At 41.5% G+C, this 15971-nt stretch overlaps 1 protein-coding gene across 1 annotated transcript in view; it reads left to right on the top strand.

Annotated features, from left to right (window-relative positions):
- PLG (plasminogen) overlaps positions 1-15971 on the top strand; it is a 257526-nt gene that overhangs the window by 223127 nt on the left and 18428 nt on the right. The window contains exons 15-16 of the mRNA XM_029594095.1: positions 2523-2597; positions 5864-6004. Coding sequence (XP_029449955.1) covers positions 2523-2597; positions 5864-6004 — 216 coding nt within the window. The remainder of the gene's footprint in view (positions 1-2522; positions 2598-5863; positions 6005-15971) is intronic.

Raw genomic sequence — 15971 nt, 5'->3', positions numbered from 1 at the left:
AACAGTTTTTGAGCATCAGTATTAGCATTTTATTTCTGTATATAGCACAAAGAAAATAAGCATGTGAGCAACCATGTAAAACCTGTGAGCGATGCTCCAAAATGTAAGAGTAATCATTCATGCACTCATCTTAGAGGGAACTATGTTCTGCAGCCTCAGCATAGCCAGCCCTCACCACTCCCTCAGCAGCCTCAGCACATCCTGAACTCTCCTAGCCCCAGCAGAGCCAGTTCCTCTAGGTCAAGCTCCTCTCCTCCAGTTCCAGCACAATCTGCTCCCCCAGGCTGAACTGTTTCCCCCAGGCACAGAACAGCCTGCCTCCCCTCCCACCAGCTCAAGCCCCAGCCACTCTAGCCTCCAGATATCAGACTCATTCTCTGAGGGCTAGGAACTATTTGCACGAGTGCACACATACAGTCTCTCACCAGCTGGTTGATAATCATATATATGGCACTCAGTGCAGATGACTAGATAGCCCACCTCTCACTACTGGAATACTGTTTACATCTTAATTTTGTTCAGCTGTTAGCAGTGGATCAGGGATGTGTAAACTAATCTAAAGTACTTTTAATCTATTGGTTTATTTTATATTTGTCAGTGATCTTCCAGAGGCTATAATCAATCTACTTATAACCACCCCAGTTACACTCATTATTAATAGAGATGTGCTTCGTTTTTTTCTACCGGGTTGTTTTTTGACTCGGATACTTCGTAGTAAAATTCGGGTTTTCTCGTTTAGTTTTTTTGAAAAACGAAACGAGGAAACCCAAAACTGGGCCAAAAAACGAAGCGGGAAACGAAGCTTAAAAAAACCCCACCCCAAGCATTTAAAATCATTTTCGTACATACATACAAACTCCCCCCACCATCCCGATCCCTCTCCAAGACTTACGAACATCCCTGGTGGTCCGAGCCTGACCCACCCAAGGCTTGCCAATAATCCCTGGGGGTCCAGCGGGGGTCCGGGAACGATTTCGTTGTTGGCTGCCAGTAATCAAAATGGCGCCGATAGCCTTTGCCCATACTATGACACAGGGGCTTTCGGCGCCATTGGTCGGTTCTCCTACCATGTGACAGGGGCTGACCAATGGCGCCGGTAGCCCCTGTGACATAGTAGTTCAGAGGCTATTCGGCACCATTTTGAGCAAGGCTGGCAATGGCGCACATGGGCACGGAGGAACAAATGGCACCCGGGACCCCGCTGGACCACCAGGGATGTTCGTAAGTCTTGGGGAGGGATCAGGATGGGGGGGGGGTTGTATTATAGTAAATCTAAATGTTTGGGGTGGTTTGGGGTGGTTTTTAATTTAAAAAAAAAAATGTGCCCCTCTCCCCATGCAAACCCGAAAAACGAAATTTCCCCGAAGTTCGGGGAAAATCCTTTTCGGGTTTCGGGGCCCCCGAACCACTACGAATTAGGCAATTTCGTTGTAATTGCCTAATTCGTGATAAACGACTGCACATCTCTAATTATTAATGCTTGTTTTGAACTAATTCCCTGTAATTATATCAAATATATAAATCTGTTGAAAATGTATAGGAAGTGGTGTTTTGGCACATGCCTTCTGATCCTCTGCTGCTGAAAAGAAGAGGGTTTTGGAAACTGGATTGTGGGAGCTGTAGCCAAGATTGCTTGTAGTGTCCTTTAGAGTCTTCTGCTGGGGTTGCTGGGAGAAGTATGCAGATGAGTCTTCTGGTCTCTTCCTGCTAAAAAGAATGAGAGGTCTGTGAAAGCTTAAACAGTGCAGTGTTGTGTCCTCTGCTGGGGTTGCTGGAAGATATAAGACTTCTATTTTTCTGCAGCTGGAAACAGCATGGGCATTGCGAAAGCTAATCCTAGAGATTTCACAGTGTCCACTGGAGTCCTCAGATGGAGCTGCTGGGAAAAGTATACAAATGAGCCTTCCAGTTCTCTGCTGCAGGAAACCATGTGGGAGCTGTGAAAGTTAAAGCTTAGACTGTGCGTGGTATCCTCTGAAGTCTTCTGCTAGGGCTGCTGGGAAAAGTATGCAGATGAGCCTTCCAGTCCTCTACTGCATGCAGAAACCATTCCCTCCTAAGTGCATTATATATATAGAAGATATATGAAAAGTTCACAGCATATGGAAAAAATCTTCACTGATAACATCTCTCTTCTCATAACTCTGCCTTTTCTTTTACCTGTGTAGAGTGTAAGTAACTGTCAAATAGTAAGAATGTGGATTCATGCATGCATGAATTTTGAGACCAGGCCAAAGACTATTTCCCTTTTTCTTCCCTGATAAGGTTTTGCAAAGTCTTTTGTGATAAAGTCAATCAGTGTTCTCTATTTAAATCTTATGATTATTCCTCAAAGAATGAACATCAACACAAATGTATCAAAAAATGCTTGAATATACTACCCTTCCCCTTCCCAGTGATTTCATGTTGGCATATTGGTAAGAATAAAAGGGCACTTTCTTTAAGGAGGGTGTGAAAAGGTAGGAAAGGTACCCAGCAATATAATACTGGAATATTCTGAGCCTGATATTTTTCTTTTCCAGTTTTGACTTGCACTTCTGTGGAGGCACTTTGATAGCACCAGAATGGGTTCTCACTGCTGATCATTGCTTAACACGGTAAGTCTTTTATTTCTGTTGAATTGATGTGTAAAGATTTGATGCACCCTGCAACTGAGAACGAGAGTGAAAACTATATATAGACATTGTGGGGCGTATACAATAAACTTTTATGTGCACGTAAGGCCCTCCTATACATGTTAAAAATAGTATGCTATGCAAAAAGGCCTTAACATGCATGTTAAAGTGCTTTAGAAAGATATTGGCATGATCATGCTAAAATTAGCATGTTTGCGTATGTAAATGAAAAAATGTCATATACGGAAGGACTTAAAGAATCCTTGCCAGATACAGTATGTGGATTTCTCTATTGAGAGTGGTGAGTAATAAGAAGTGGACTAAAGCATTGTCTAGTGCATTCCCTTTATTGAATTAATCCAGTATTTTAGAAGATACATTTCAAGAGACAGCTCTAGAGTTCTGCAAAAGTGAGTTGGAGTTTGGGAGAAAGAGGAAATCATCCTTTCCTTGTTTTCCTGTCTAAAAGCTGTTACTTAGCTGTATAATCCCGCTTATCTGCTAAATAGCGCGGAATGTGCTTTGAATATCAGGCCTTATGCATTTATTCCTTGGAGATATTTAAATGTCTCTTTCATATCTTCTCTTTCCCTCAAATCTTCCAGGGGATAGGCCAACAGATGGCACTGTTCTGTTTAAATAAAAAATATCATCTGATATGTAATCCAAGTGAACAAAACAACAATAAAGTGTATGTGAGGGATAATGCTCAAATTTGAAGTTACTAGTAACACTTTTATTGATCAGACAGTAATGTCATCATCGCACCCCTCTATCCATGCCAAGAAAATTAAAAAAAAAAGATGAGTTTTTTAAATGCTATTTTGTGATGGTAAAAACCACAGTCTTATAGAGATAATAAACATTTCATTATTAATAACCTGAACTTTCATTTAAACAAATTTATCTGAATCCATGTGGTGTTTGTTGACCCTTAAAGTACCCAACTCGGGCTGCTTTTCAAAACTGAAAATTTCATCTTCAGGGGGAAATTAACATTATTCTTGCTATATCACTGCTAACAAATGGTTTCAATTTTGAAACACGGCCTGTGTTGGGTACTTTAAGGATCAGCAAATACCATGTTGATTCAGATAACTTTGTTTAAATGAAAGTTTGTGTTATCATTAATGAAACGTTTATTATATCTATCTATAAGACTGTGTTTTTAATCATCATGATAAAGCATTTTTAAAATCTCAACAATTTTTTTTTTATTTTCATGTCATGGATGGAGGGGGCGATGATGGCAATGCTGGTTAATCAGTAAAAGTGTTACTGGTAGATTAAAATTTTGAGGATTATCCCTCACATGCACTTTATTATTGTTTTGTTTGCTTGGATTACTTATCAGATGATACTTTTTATTTAATACAAATCTATGGTGTTTCATCTGTCCATGGATCTTTTTTTTAGTATTTTCAGTATTTTCATTTTAAATAGGTAGTCAGAAAGGCAGGCAACAAACAGAAGTTTGTGTGTTTATATTTACCCCCTCCCACCCTTCTCCCCCCAACCCTAGCTCATCCTTTAATTTATAGGCAAGTGTCAATACACTAATATTTTTAAGGAACCCTAATTGTACACAATCCTACTCCCATAGCAACCTAAAATTTAACTAGGACCTGAACAAATTTAAGATGAAGGCAGCAGTCCAGCAGCAAGAGGGGGGCTTCCCAGTCTTTTGCATTGAGTGTCACATGTATGATTTTTTTTACCTGCCGGTGAGAAATTGTATGTGTGCATCTGATGCAAAGAGCTTCTGTCTCTCAGAGAATGAGACCTATTTCTGGAGGCTAGTGGCAGACCTGGAGGAGCTGACGCAGACAGCTGTCTGAAAAGGGTTAGGAGGCCAGATGTTTAGATTGCAGTCAAGCTGGTGTTGGTGTTTGTTTGAATTATTGTGTGAGCTTGTGGTTGGACATGGGCAGAGAGGGGTGAGTGTAAACTAATGAGGGGATCTTTCCTGCTCAGCTACCCAGAGGGATGCAGTACAAAGGAGATAGGAGAATGACTACAAAAACTGTCATCGACATCTTACAGATGATCAAGCTCTGGGAGCGGCAGCTGTGATATATCTTTGGCGTTGTCCACAAGAATAACTGAGCAAACTGACTGGACTAGTTCTTTTTCTGTCATCAGCTATCATGCTTGTATAGAGGACAATTTTCAAAGCTATTTACATGGGCAAAATGTGGCTTGGATTAAGATTGCCCTGCCTCTGAATGACTACATTTATGAACGGGCTTCCACAGCATGTGCACATTTAGCCGGGTAAAAGAGACACGTTCCCAGAGGTGGGCACGGAAAACAACACATGTACATGTGATTTTCAAATCTGCATGTACTATTTTGGCCCCTTCACCTCTCCAGCTGGCTGCACAAGTAGCAAGTGTGAAGTACATGGCCACTTTAAGTGCAAGCCGTTTGCGACTGCCAGTTTCCCTTTGAAATTTGCTGCATTGCACACAGGCTAAACAATGCCTGCATACATTGCAAACAACAAAGGCTATTCAAAATCACCCTTATACAGGGCAATTTTCAAATACCCATGCATAGTTGCAGAAACCACATGAGTACCTTTACCCACAGACTTTGCAACAGTTCTCAAGGAGAAAGTATATGCATCATACTCTCCCATTGATGGTTGATTAGCGGGAAAAGTAACCATAGAGATTTGCACCTTCTTTTCTTTTTTGCAGATATCTTTCTTCTGAAAAACAATACAGGTGGTTTTGAAAATACAAAAATTAGGAGTATCATTGCCTCCCCTGGCTTAATCTCACTTCTGAGCTCACCTCTTTTTTCCTGCAGGTAAAAGTATGTGTGTTGATTTCCCATACATACTGTTACCTGTGTGTAGAGTGGGCAATTGTCAGACAACTTAGTTACCTGGATAAATGACTTTTGAAAATTTCAATTTTCTCTCCCCCCCCCCCCCCCCCCCCATGTTCTATACAGTTGCTGTGGTCATTATTTGATGGTACACTGTTCCTAGTTTATGACTATCGCATCATAGTCTCCTTGGTATGAATATCTACCATACCAAAGTCCAGTTAATATGCCCCACACACACACACACACACACATACACACATAAAGTATTAAGAACTGTGGCAGTCCTGTTGCGAATGTAGCATGCACTGCCAATGGCTTTCAATGCAGTGTGTACATCCCACTCTGAGAAAAGGGGGTAACTGTGATTGTTTTGATCTCACCGAGTAATAACCTTTTTTTTTTTTTAACAGATCAAATAGACCTTCTTCATACAAAGTGTACCTTGGAATACACAGAGAAACTGGCAACGAGGCATCCAAGCAAATCAGACAAGTAGTGCAAATGTTTAAGGGGCCCAACAGGGCAGATATTGCATTACTGAAACTAAGCAGGTGATAATATAATTTGTTTTCTCACCAATTTTCTGAGTATTGGAACCCATATTGTGTCTTGATTTACTTTTAAATGTGGTACTAATATGAGTTATACCTGGGAAGAGGCAAAATGGGCCTTTAAGTAATAGGAGTTATCGAGCTTTTACTGACAACTATTTCCCAAAAAATTAAATGCAAACTTGAAAACCTTTAAAGAATTATGCTTATCTTAAATGTTGTTTTCCATGGATAGCAGGATGAATTAGCTAAGACAAGTGGATGATGTCATCCGGTAGCATCGAATAGACTTGACTCTCCTAGCTAGTAGAACTTTTAGCTGTATTGAGCATATGCAGGAATTCCCACGTGGGTGTTGCCTCATGAGTCTCCTCAGTCGATAATGGAGCCAATCTCTCCAGGGAGGTCGGCAGGTATTTAGTATAGCTATTTCATCCTGCTATCTACAAAAAGCACTGTTTTAGGTAAGCAAACTTGCTTTTTCTGTCGATAAGCAGGCTGAATTAGCCATGACATGTTGGGAGTCCCAAGCTGAGGGTTGCAGTGGAGCATTTACTCAATAAGCAACCTGGTCTCTACCATGGAGTGTAGACTACCGCGAGAACTGTATGTCCAAATTTACTGTCAGTTTTCGAGAAATTGTACAAACAGTAGTGGGACATAAAAGTGTGTACTGATGACCACGTTGCAGCTTTGTAGATGTCTTCCAGTGTCACACCTCAGAGGTGAGCAACTGAAGAGACCATAGCTCTTACTTGATGAGCTTTGACAGTCTATAATTTGTAGGCCTGTAATTGTGTAGCAGTGCTGAATGCAGTCCACTATCCAGCAGGAAAAAGTATCTTTGGTGACTGCTATGCCCAGCCTATTAGGATCATTAAGATATGAATAGTTTTGAGGCTTGATGTTACAGTTGAGTTCTTTTCTTGTAGTAGGCTAAGGCTCTTTTGCAATCCAAAGTACTAAAGGGTTTTCTTAAGTTCATATGCATGTGATCTTGGAAAGAAGGTAAGCAATACAATGGATTGATTGCTATAGAAAGCTGAGATGACTTTTGGGAGAAACTTTGGGCGAGTTCATAAAACCACTCTATTGTGGAAAAGTTGCATATATGTTGGATACCAGTGCTTGGAGTGCGCTGACTCTTCTGGCTGATGTTACTGTCACAAGAAACACTACTTTGCATGTGAAGAATTTAAAGGAAGCTGAGCCTAATGGTTCAAAAGGTTTCATCAATTGAGAGAGGACAACATTCAGGTCCCATGTTATTGAAGGTTTCTGTACCAGAGGTTTAATGTGCCATAAGCCTTTCATAAATCTCTACCCCAATGGGTGAGTTGAGAGAGGTTTATTATCAATTGTAAAATAATCTGCTATGGTTCTGAGATATACCCTTTCAGAAGATGTAGCAATGCCTGATTCAGACAGAAAGAGCAAATAGGTCAGCAATTGTTTAGGCTAGTAAGAAAATAGGTCCAAAGCATTTAGTTGATATCATGGGGAAAATTTTTTTCATTTAAAACCATAGGCTTTACAAGTTGATGGCATCCTGGCTGAAATTATTATGTCTTCAATCTCTCTAGGCAAAGAGAAATCATCTATTACTGAGCATTCAACATCCAAGATGCCAGGTTAAGGGATCAAAGGTTTGGATAGAACATTGTTCTTCCGTATTTTCACAAGGCAAGGTCTGTCCCCAGAGAGATGGGAGGACTGCTAGAAAACTGTACAAGATATGCAAACCATATCTGTCTGGGCCACACTGGAGTTATGAGGATCAGGCGAGCTTGTTTTTGTACACTGTTCTGGTGATCAGTATTATTGATGGAAAAGCATATACGAGACCTGTGTTCCAACCGAGCAGGAAAGTGTCCTGATCTAATCTGAGTTTGCTGAGTAGAATCGAGCAAAAAATCTCCAGCTTTTTGTTTTGTTCCAATGCAAATAGGTTGACTATTGGTAGACCCATAAGTCAAATAGTGTGTTGGCTATTGATTGTTGTGTGGTCAGAAAACTCTGCTGAGATGATCCGCTAGTGTGTTGAAGATCCTTGGAAAATAAGTGGCTTGTAAGACAGCTTGATTCCTGCTTGCCCATTATCAAATCTTTAGCGCATCCTGGCAGAGAGTCCATGACCTTGTGCATCGCTGTTTGCTAACATAAAACATGGCGACTTGGTTGTCGCTTTGAATCAAAATGCTTTTTCCTTGGAGAAGATGCATGAAAGTCGTCAGAGAAGATCTGATTGCTCTCAGTTCCAGTACATTTATCTGATAGTGAATTTCCTTGTGAGACAAAGTACCTTGGGTCTGAAAAGATCTCATAAAAACATAGAAACATATAAATGACGGCAGAAGAAGACCAAACAGCCCATCCAGTCTGCCCAGCAAGCTTTCGCACTTGTTTTTTACTCTTGGCCCTTGTTTTTTACTTGTTATTACTCTTATTTATTTATTTATTGGTTTTTATATACCGCCGCTCATCAAAGATATCACGTCGGTGTACATAGAACAAAAATACGCAGTTGCGTGTACATATAACAGTATAATAATATCTGAATTCCACAAAAAATTAAAACAGTAAAATACAATATCAAGAACAACTTAATTAACGGAATATTAGGTAGAAATATAGAGTAAAATAAATGTGATTGCATAACTTAATCTAGTATCAAGGCGAAAAACTGGGGGTATAGGAGGGATGGGGAGCAAATTGGAACGGGAAGGAAAGAGAGGGTAAGGAAGGAAAGGGTTATATACATATGGCCCTTAATAACCTTTTGGTTCTATTTCCCTTCCACCCCCGCCATTAATGTAGAGAGCAGTGTTGGAACTGCATCTAAGTGAAATATCTAGCTTAATTAGTTAGGAGTAGTAACCGCCGCAATAAGCAAGCTATTCCCACGCTTATTTGTTTACCCATCCTGTGCAATTCAGTCCTTATTGGTTGTCTGAATATAAATCCACTTTTCTTCATTCCCCCTGCCGTTGAAGCAGTGAACTGCGCTGCATATGTATTTCAAGTGAAGTATCAGGCTTAATTGATTCAGGGTAGTAACCGCGTAACAAGCAAGCTACACCCATGCTTATTTGTTTACCCAGACTATGTAATTCAGTCCTTGTTGGTTGTTGTCTGTATATAGATCCACGTTTCTTCATTCCCCCCTGCCATTGAAGCAGAGAGCTACGCTGGATATGCATTGAAAATGAAGTATCAGGCTTATTTGGTTTGGGGTAGTAACCACCGTAACAAGCAAGCTACTCCTCACTTTTTTGTGAATGCAAATCCTTTTTTCCACATTTCCTCTTGCCGTTGAAGCTTAGAGCAATGTTGGAGTCGCATTAACCGTGTGTATGTTTATTGAATAAGGGTATTATTTCCAGGTAGTAGCCGTCATTCCCGTGAGCCATCCTCTAGACTTTATGGATCCACAGTGTTTATCCCACGCCCCTTTGAAGTCCTGCACAGTTCTGGTCTTCACCACTTCTTCCAGAAGGGCATTCCAGGCATCCACCACCCTCTCCGTAAAGAAATGCTTCCTGACATTGGTTCTGAGTCTTCCTCCCTGGAGCTTCAAATCGTGACCCCTGGTTCTGCTGATTTTCTTTCCAGCAGAAAAGGTTTGTCGTTATCTTTGGATCATTAAAACCTTTCAAGTATCTGAAAGTCTGTATCATATCACCTCTGCTCCTCCTTTCCTCCAGGATGTACATATTTAGATTCTTCAATCTCTCCTCATAAGTCATTCGATGAAGACCCTCCACCTTTTTGGTCGCCCTTCTCTGGTCCGTCTCCATCCTGTCTCTGTCCCTTCGACGATATGGTCTCCAGAACTGAGCACAGTACTCCAGATGAGGCCTCACCAAGGACCTGTACAAGGGGATAACCACTTCCTTTCTCTTACTCGATATTCCTCTCTCTATGCAGCCCAGCATTCTTCTGGCTTTAGCTATCGCCTTGTCACATTGTTTCGCTGACTTCAGATCATTAGACACCATCACTGTGCCATGCATTGAGGGGGCTGGTACACTGTGTATCAAAGGCACAGATGCACTGTGTTTAGACAAGTTTTTTCAGTGCCAGTTGCTCTGATAGCCCCGAAGAATGAATCTGCTTTTTCCTCGATGCAGGATGGTCAGCACTACTTGACCCCCAAGGTTTTGGGAATTTTTGAGGAGCTCCTACTTAACTCTTTTTTTGGCAAGGCAAATGGAAAAAGGACCGACTGCGACTTCTAAGAGACTTATGCAGTTCATCTGTTTTATACAACCTAGGATGTTCAATCTATAGGGATATCTGTCCACAGACATAATAGTTTGCCTGGTTGTGGGCTGGACTCAGGCAATGATAACGCAATCTATGCTCATCTGTAAAGAATATCACCTTACCGCAGATACAGTTCTTAAAACCGCTTGTGACCAATAGCCAATTTCAGTTGCTAGTAAGCCCAGGGAAAGTCCTATTTTCCAGCTAGAGTATTATAGATTTGTAAAGGAGAGGATAGCATTCAAAAGCAGCCCCTCCTTTTGAGGGGTCTGGAATGGCCATCCCCTGAGAGTTTTTTTTTTAAGCAGCTCCCTGGGGGAGGGGGGTGGGGGAGAGGTGTCTGTGGGCAGTCCTTTATGGGTTTTGTGAAGTTAGGAGGAAGTTCAGGAGTTTACCCTTTAATTTTCTGATCCAGTCATAAAAAGCAGGCTAATCCAGCCTGTGGAAGCTGACATGGGTTAGAGGGTTTCCATCCAGTCTACTTACTAGCTGGTTGGGATATCCCTCTGGGTATAGTTTAGGCTTTTACATTTTCTTGGTAGGAGGCCTGGTGAAACGCTGTGCAGCACCTGGAATCGAGGATTGGGGAACCCTGTTTTTGGGGTTGCTCAGGTTAGGGAAGACCTGCCCCTATACACCTTGATAAGGATGGAGGAGGTGGTGACCCAGTACCAGGACCCTCTGTTGTTAAATTGGTTTACAAGGGAATACATTTTGTGTTTGAGACTCAGGAGGAAGTGTGTGACTGCCCCTTCGTACACGAAGGGAACCCCAGAAACTGCTGTTTCATCTGGATTCATAAGAACATAAGAAAATGCCATAATGGGTCAGACCAAGGGTCCATCAAGCCCAGAATCCTGTTTCCAACAGTGGCAAATCCAGGTCATAAGAACCTGGCAAGTACCCAAACACTAAGTCTATTCCATGTTACCGTTGCTAATGGCAGTGGCTATTCTCTAAGTGAACTTAATAGCAGGTAATGGACTTCTCCTCCAAGAACTTATCCAATCCTTTTTTAAACACAGCTATACTAAATGCACTAACCACATCCTCTGGCAACAAATTCCAGAGTTTAATTGTGCATTGAGTAAAAAAGAACTTTTTCCGATTAGTTTTAAATGTGCCCCATGCTAACTTCATGGAGTGCCCCCTAGGCTTTCTACTCCAAGAACTTATCCAAGCCAACTTATCCAACTTATCCAAGCCAATAGAGACGGGTGGGAGGGAGAAAAAGGGGGGAAAAAATGGATTAACTGCGTAGCTTGCTGGGCAGACTGGATGGGCCGTTGGTCTTCTTCTGCCGTCACTTCTATGTTTCTATGTTACTATCCGAAAGAGTAAATAACCGATTCACATCCACCTGTTCTAGACCTCTCATGATTTTAAACACCTCTGTCATATCCCCCCTCAGTCGTCTCTTCTCCAAGCTGAAAAGTCCTAACCTCTTTAGTCTTTCCTCATAGGGGAGCTGTTCCATTCCCCTTATCATTTTGGTAGCCCTTCTCTGTACCTTCTCCATCACAATTCTATCTTTTTTTAGATGCGGTGACCAGAATTGTACACAGTATTCAAGGTGCGGTCTCACCATGGAGCGATACAGAGACATTATGACATTTTCCGTTTTATTCACCATTCCCTTTTTAATAATTCCCAACATTCTGTTTGCTTTTTTGACTGCCGCAGCACACTGAACCGATGATTTCAATGTGTTATCCACTATGATGCCTAGATCTCTTTCTTGGGTTGTAGCACCTAATATGGAACCCAACATTGTGTAATTATAGCATGGGTTATTTTTCCCTATATGCATCACCTTGCACTTAAAGGTTCCAAGCACCAAGAGAACAATGAATTGTGAGTAACAAATAAATTGAGAGCACTGAGGAACCACACAGGAGTCTTCGCCCTGGTGAGAAGGAGAGAATTTTGCAACCCTCTGTGCCAAGATTATTTTGTATATTTTTATGCAGAGTTGGATGGGAATCCATGCCACACAACCAAAAGCAGGCACCTTTTCCACCCAGGGCCTCCACTCCATTTACTCCTTGGAAGTGGGGACACCTTGGGTCTTTGTGAGGGATACTTCTACACAGACTGAGAGAAAGAACTGTAAAGTGCACAGATTAATTATGGGACTGAGACTGAATAAATTGAGCCCATTTGCCACTGCTTATCTGCAAGTAAACTTTATTTCTGGATACCACTTCAGAGTCTGGAAGGGTTTTTTTTTTTTTTTTTTTTGCAAAATGGGCCCACAGTGTGAACTTTATCTCGGGATGCTCCCCTCCCAGGGGCACACAAACATTCCAGAAACACACCCTTAGCACTTAGGGTCTTGGAAGATAACTCCGCCCCCCTCCCCCATCCAACAAAAGATCCATACCTTGGAGAGGAAAGAGACTATGTCTACCACTAGCCAGGGTCCCTGCCCCAAAGAGACTATAAATTCTGTTATGGCCCCACCCAAACAGGACAGGCACATTGGGGTGGGGTTAGCTCACTCTGGGCTTCTTCTTGCCTGGTTGTGGTCTGGACTCAGGCAAGGATAACAGAATTTGTGCCCATCTGTAAGAGATATCATAAGGCTTGTGGGTAATCTGCACAAAGCAGCATTTACTACCCTAACAGAAACATGAGGGTAACCTGCACAGAGAGGCAGTTACTACCCTTAACAGAAACATGGGGTGACCTGCATGGAGTGGCAGTTACTATTCTTAACAGAAACATGGGGGTAACCTGCACAGAGTGGCGGTTACTACCATAAGAAACTTGCTGTGCAGACTGGATGGACCAGATGGTCTTTTTCTGCCATCATTACTATGTTATCTTACTGCAGATGCAGTTTTTAAAACCGCTCACTGCGGGCTTCTTCTTGCTGGACATCTTGAAGAGACAAGTTTTAGGTTTTTTTTTATAGCACTGAAAAGTGTGGTTGTGAGTGCTAATGGAGCAGTGAGGCAATGGACAAGAAGAATAACTGAATGAAAAAATTAAGTTTTTTGAAAAAGTATACAGAGAGACTGAGTACACATCTGTGCTATGCTTGGACATAAAATGACCGAAGAAGCTCACGAGGCAACTCCTGAGCAGAAATTACCACACATGTTCAGTAGAGCTAAACGTTCTAGTAGCTAGGGAAGATGAGTCCATTCTGTGCTGCTGGAAGACACCACCCACTTGTCATAACTAATTCAATCTGCTTATCAACAGAAAATTGATACAGTAATATCTGCAAATGAAGGAGTCTGCAGCATTACACAAGTAATTGGTACTGACCATGCACAGTGAACCTGAACTATGGATTAAAAAGGAGCCTCATTTAGAAGCCCTTTGCTAGAAAGATTGTCACCATGGGGCTCAGAGGAATTTATTTATTTTATTTATTTATTTAATATCTTTTTTTATACCGTCGTTAAGTTATATACCATCACAACGGTTTACATATAGGCACGTATAGCAATGAAAGAAATTGCATTGGGTAATACTTCTAACAGAGTGCCAGTAAAAGTCCGGTTACATAGTTTCAAAAATAAAGTATCTAGATGAATGTTATGAATCTTGTCCAATTATACTTGGAAAGATTTACCTTATATGTATAATTTTTGTACTGTATATTTTATTTACAATTAATGGTGAAATAGTAAATATAACAAAATTATGTGCTGTGCTGCTTTATTTTTTCATGTCTCCGTTCTCTTTGTAAAATGCTTGTTTGAAAAGCCAGGTTATATATATATTAAGTTATATCGCTCCATGATGAGACCGCACCTTGAATACTGTGTACAATTCTGGTCGCCACATCTCAAGAAAGATATAGTTGCGATGGAGAAGGTACAGAGAAGGGCAACAGCTCCCCTATGAGGAAAGGTTAAAGAGGTTATGACTGTTCAGCTTGAAGAAGAGACAGTTGAGGGGGGATATGATAGAAGTCTTTAAAATCATGAGAGGTCTAGAATGGGTAAATGTGATTCGGTTATTTACTCTTTTAGATAATAGAAGGACTAGGGGGTACTCCATGAAGTTAGCATGTAGTGCATTTAAAACTAATCGGAGAAAATTCTTTTTCACTCAACGCACAATTACTGGAATTTATTGCCAGGGGATGTGGCTAGTGCAGTTAGTGTAGCTGGGTTTAAAAAAGGTTTGGATAAGTTCTTGGAGAAGAAGTCCATTTCCTGCTATTAATCAAGTTGACTTAGAAAATAGCCACTGCTATTACTAGCATCAGTAGCATGGGATAAACTTAGTTTTTGGGTACTTGTCAGGTACTTGTAGCCTGCATTGGCCACTGTTGGAAACAGGATGCTGGGCTTGATGGACCCTTGGTCTGACCCAGTATGGCAATTTCTTATCTTCTTATGTTCTTAAATGATGACTCCTGGCATCTCAGCTTTATCTCTACCTCCTATTGACCTGGTGATGTACAAAGCGAGAGGAAGTTTCAATATAATGGTTGTCAGTTTTGTGGACATACAGGGTAGTTTTCAATTTTACCACCTCCGTCGTAAAGAGGAAAGAAGTCTATACATTTAGAAGGCAATTTTCAAAGTTACCCATGTAAATCATCCATTGGAAAATTGCCCTCTTTCAATTCAGCTAAAAATATGCATATTTATTTATTTAGCAATTTCATATACTGTCGTTCCAAGTGAAGATCACAATGGTTTACATCATGACAAAAATATTATAGGTAGCTAATTACATTCACTTGATGTGTTTATATGTCATACATTTTAGTGAAAGACACATGCATTGAATAGGGTGGTCAGAGGTGGTGAGATATACAGGGATGAGTCAGAGTTGGTGAGATATACAGGGATGAGGTAGCACTTTTAGCACAAGGTGCCGGAGGGATATAAAGGTAGGGGTTGAGAGAAGATGTTTCAGAAATATTTATTTGGGGTGGGTTGGAAAGAAAGTGGTAATGAGTTCTTTAGTTAGGATCATAATGAATGTGTCCATGTAGAAGCAAGTATTGATTTAAGAAAAGGTTAAGATGGTTAAATGTATTTTGAAATAACCACATTTTAAGGTCACGTTTGAATTTCTTTGTCTCACAACATGCTTACTGTTAGCTGCATTAAGAGGAGATATTCCTGGGTGTAAGTAAAGTGGACCCTTGTGCTGTGGTGTGGTAAGTGCAGCCTAGTAGTGAGTGAACTCCTAGGCCCACACTGACAGCTGGTGAACACGTCCTGAGTTGGGACTGAACAGCAGCTTCAACTTTACCTATCCCTTTTCCCGCAGGTTGAGTCCTTGGGTTCTGGGAGCTGGCAGGACTTAGGCGATGGTCCCACAGGGCAAAGAGTAAAAGAGAGTCTGGGGCCAAGCTGAGGTCTGGGCAGGCAGCAATCAGAGATATACAAGGTACAGGCCAAGGATTGGGGCAGGTGGCAAGCGAAGTGTAGTACAGTTCCACAGCAATAGTCAGAGGCAGGCAGCAGGCAAAAGGGTAGTCCAGGTCCGAGCAAAGGTCAGTGACTGGCAGCAGACAAAAGGGAAGTCCAGGTCCAAGAAGAAGTCAAATCTGAGAAGACAGTCCTAGGCAGAGGCAGGATGAAGGCAAAGAGGGTGGACTGAAAAGGTAGGAGGAGGCTGGACAAAGCAGAGCAAGCAGAACAAGGCAAGGATGAGGCAGGCTGGACGAGGTGTGGACAAGGTAGGCTGGACAAGGCGAAGATGAGGCACGAAGCAGGAACAC

The sequence above is a fragment of the Rhinatrema bivittatum genome, chromosome 3 (genome assembly GCF_901001135.1).
Source record: "Rhinatrema bivittatum chromosome 3, aRhiBiv1.1, whole genome shotgun sequence".
NCBI classification, from domain to species: Eukaryota; Metazoa; Chordata; class Amphibia; order Gymnophiona; family Rhinatrematidae; genus Rhinatrema; species Rhinatrema bivittatum.
The sequence above is the reverse complement of the archived record's forward strand: the minus strand, read 5'-3'. Positions and strand labels throughout refer to the sequence as shown.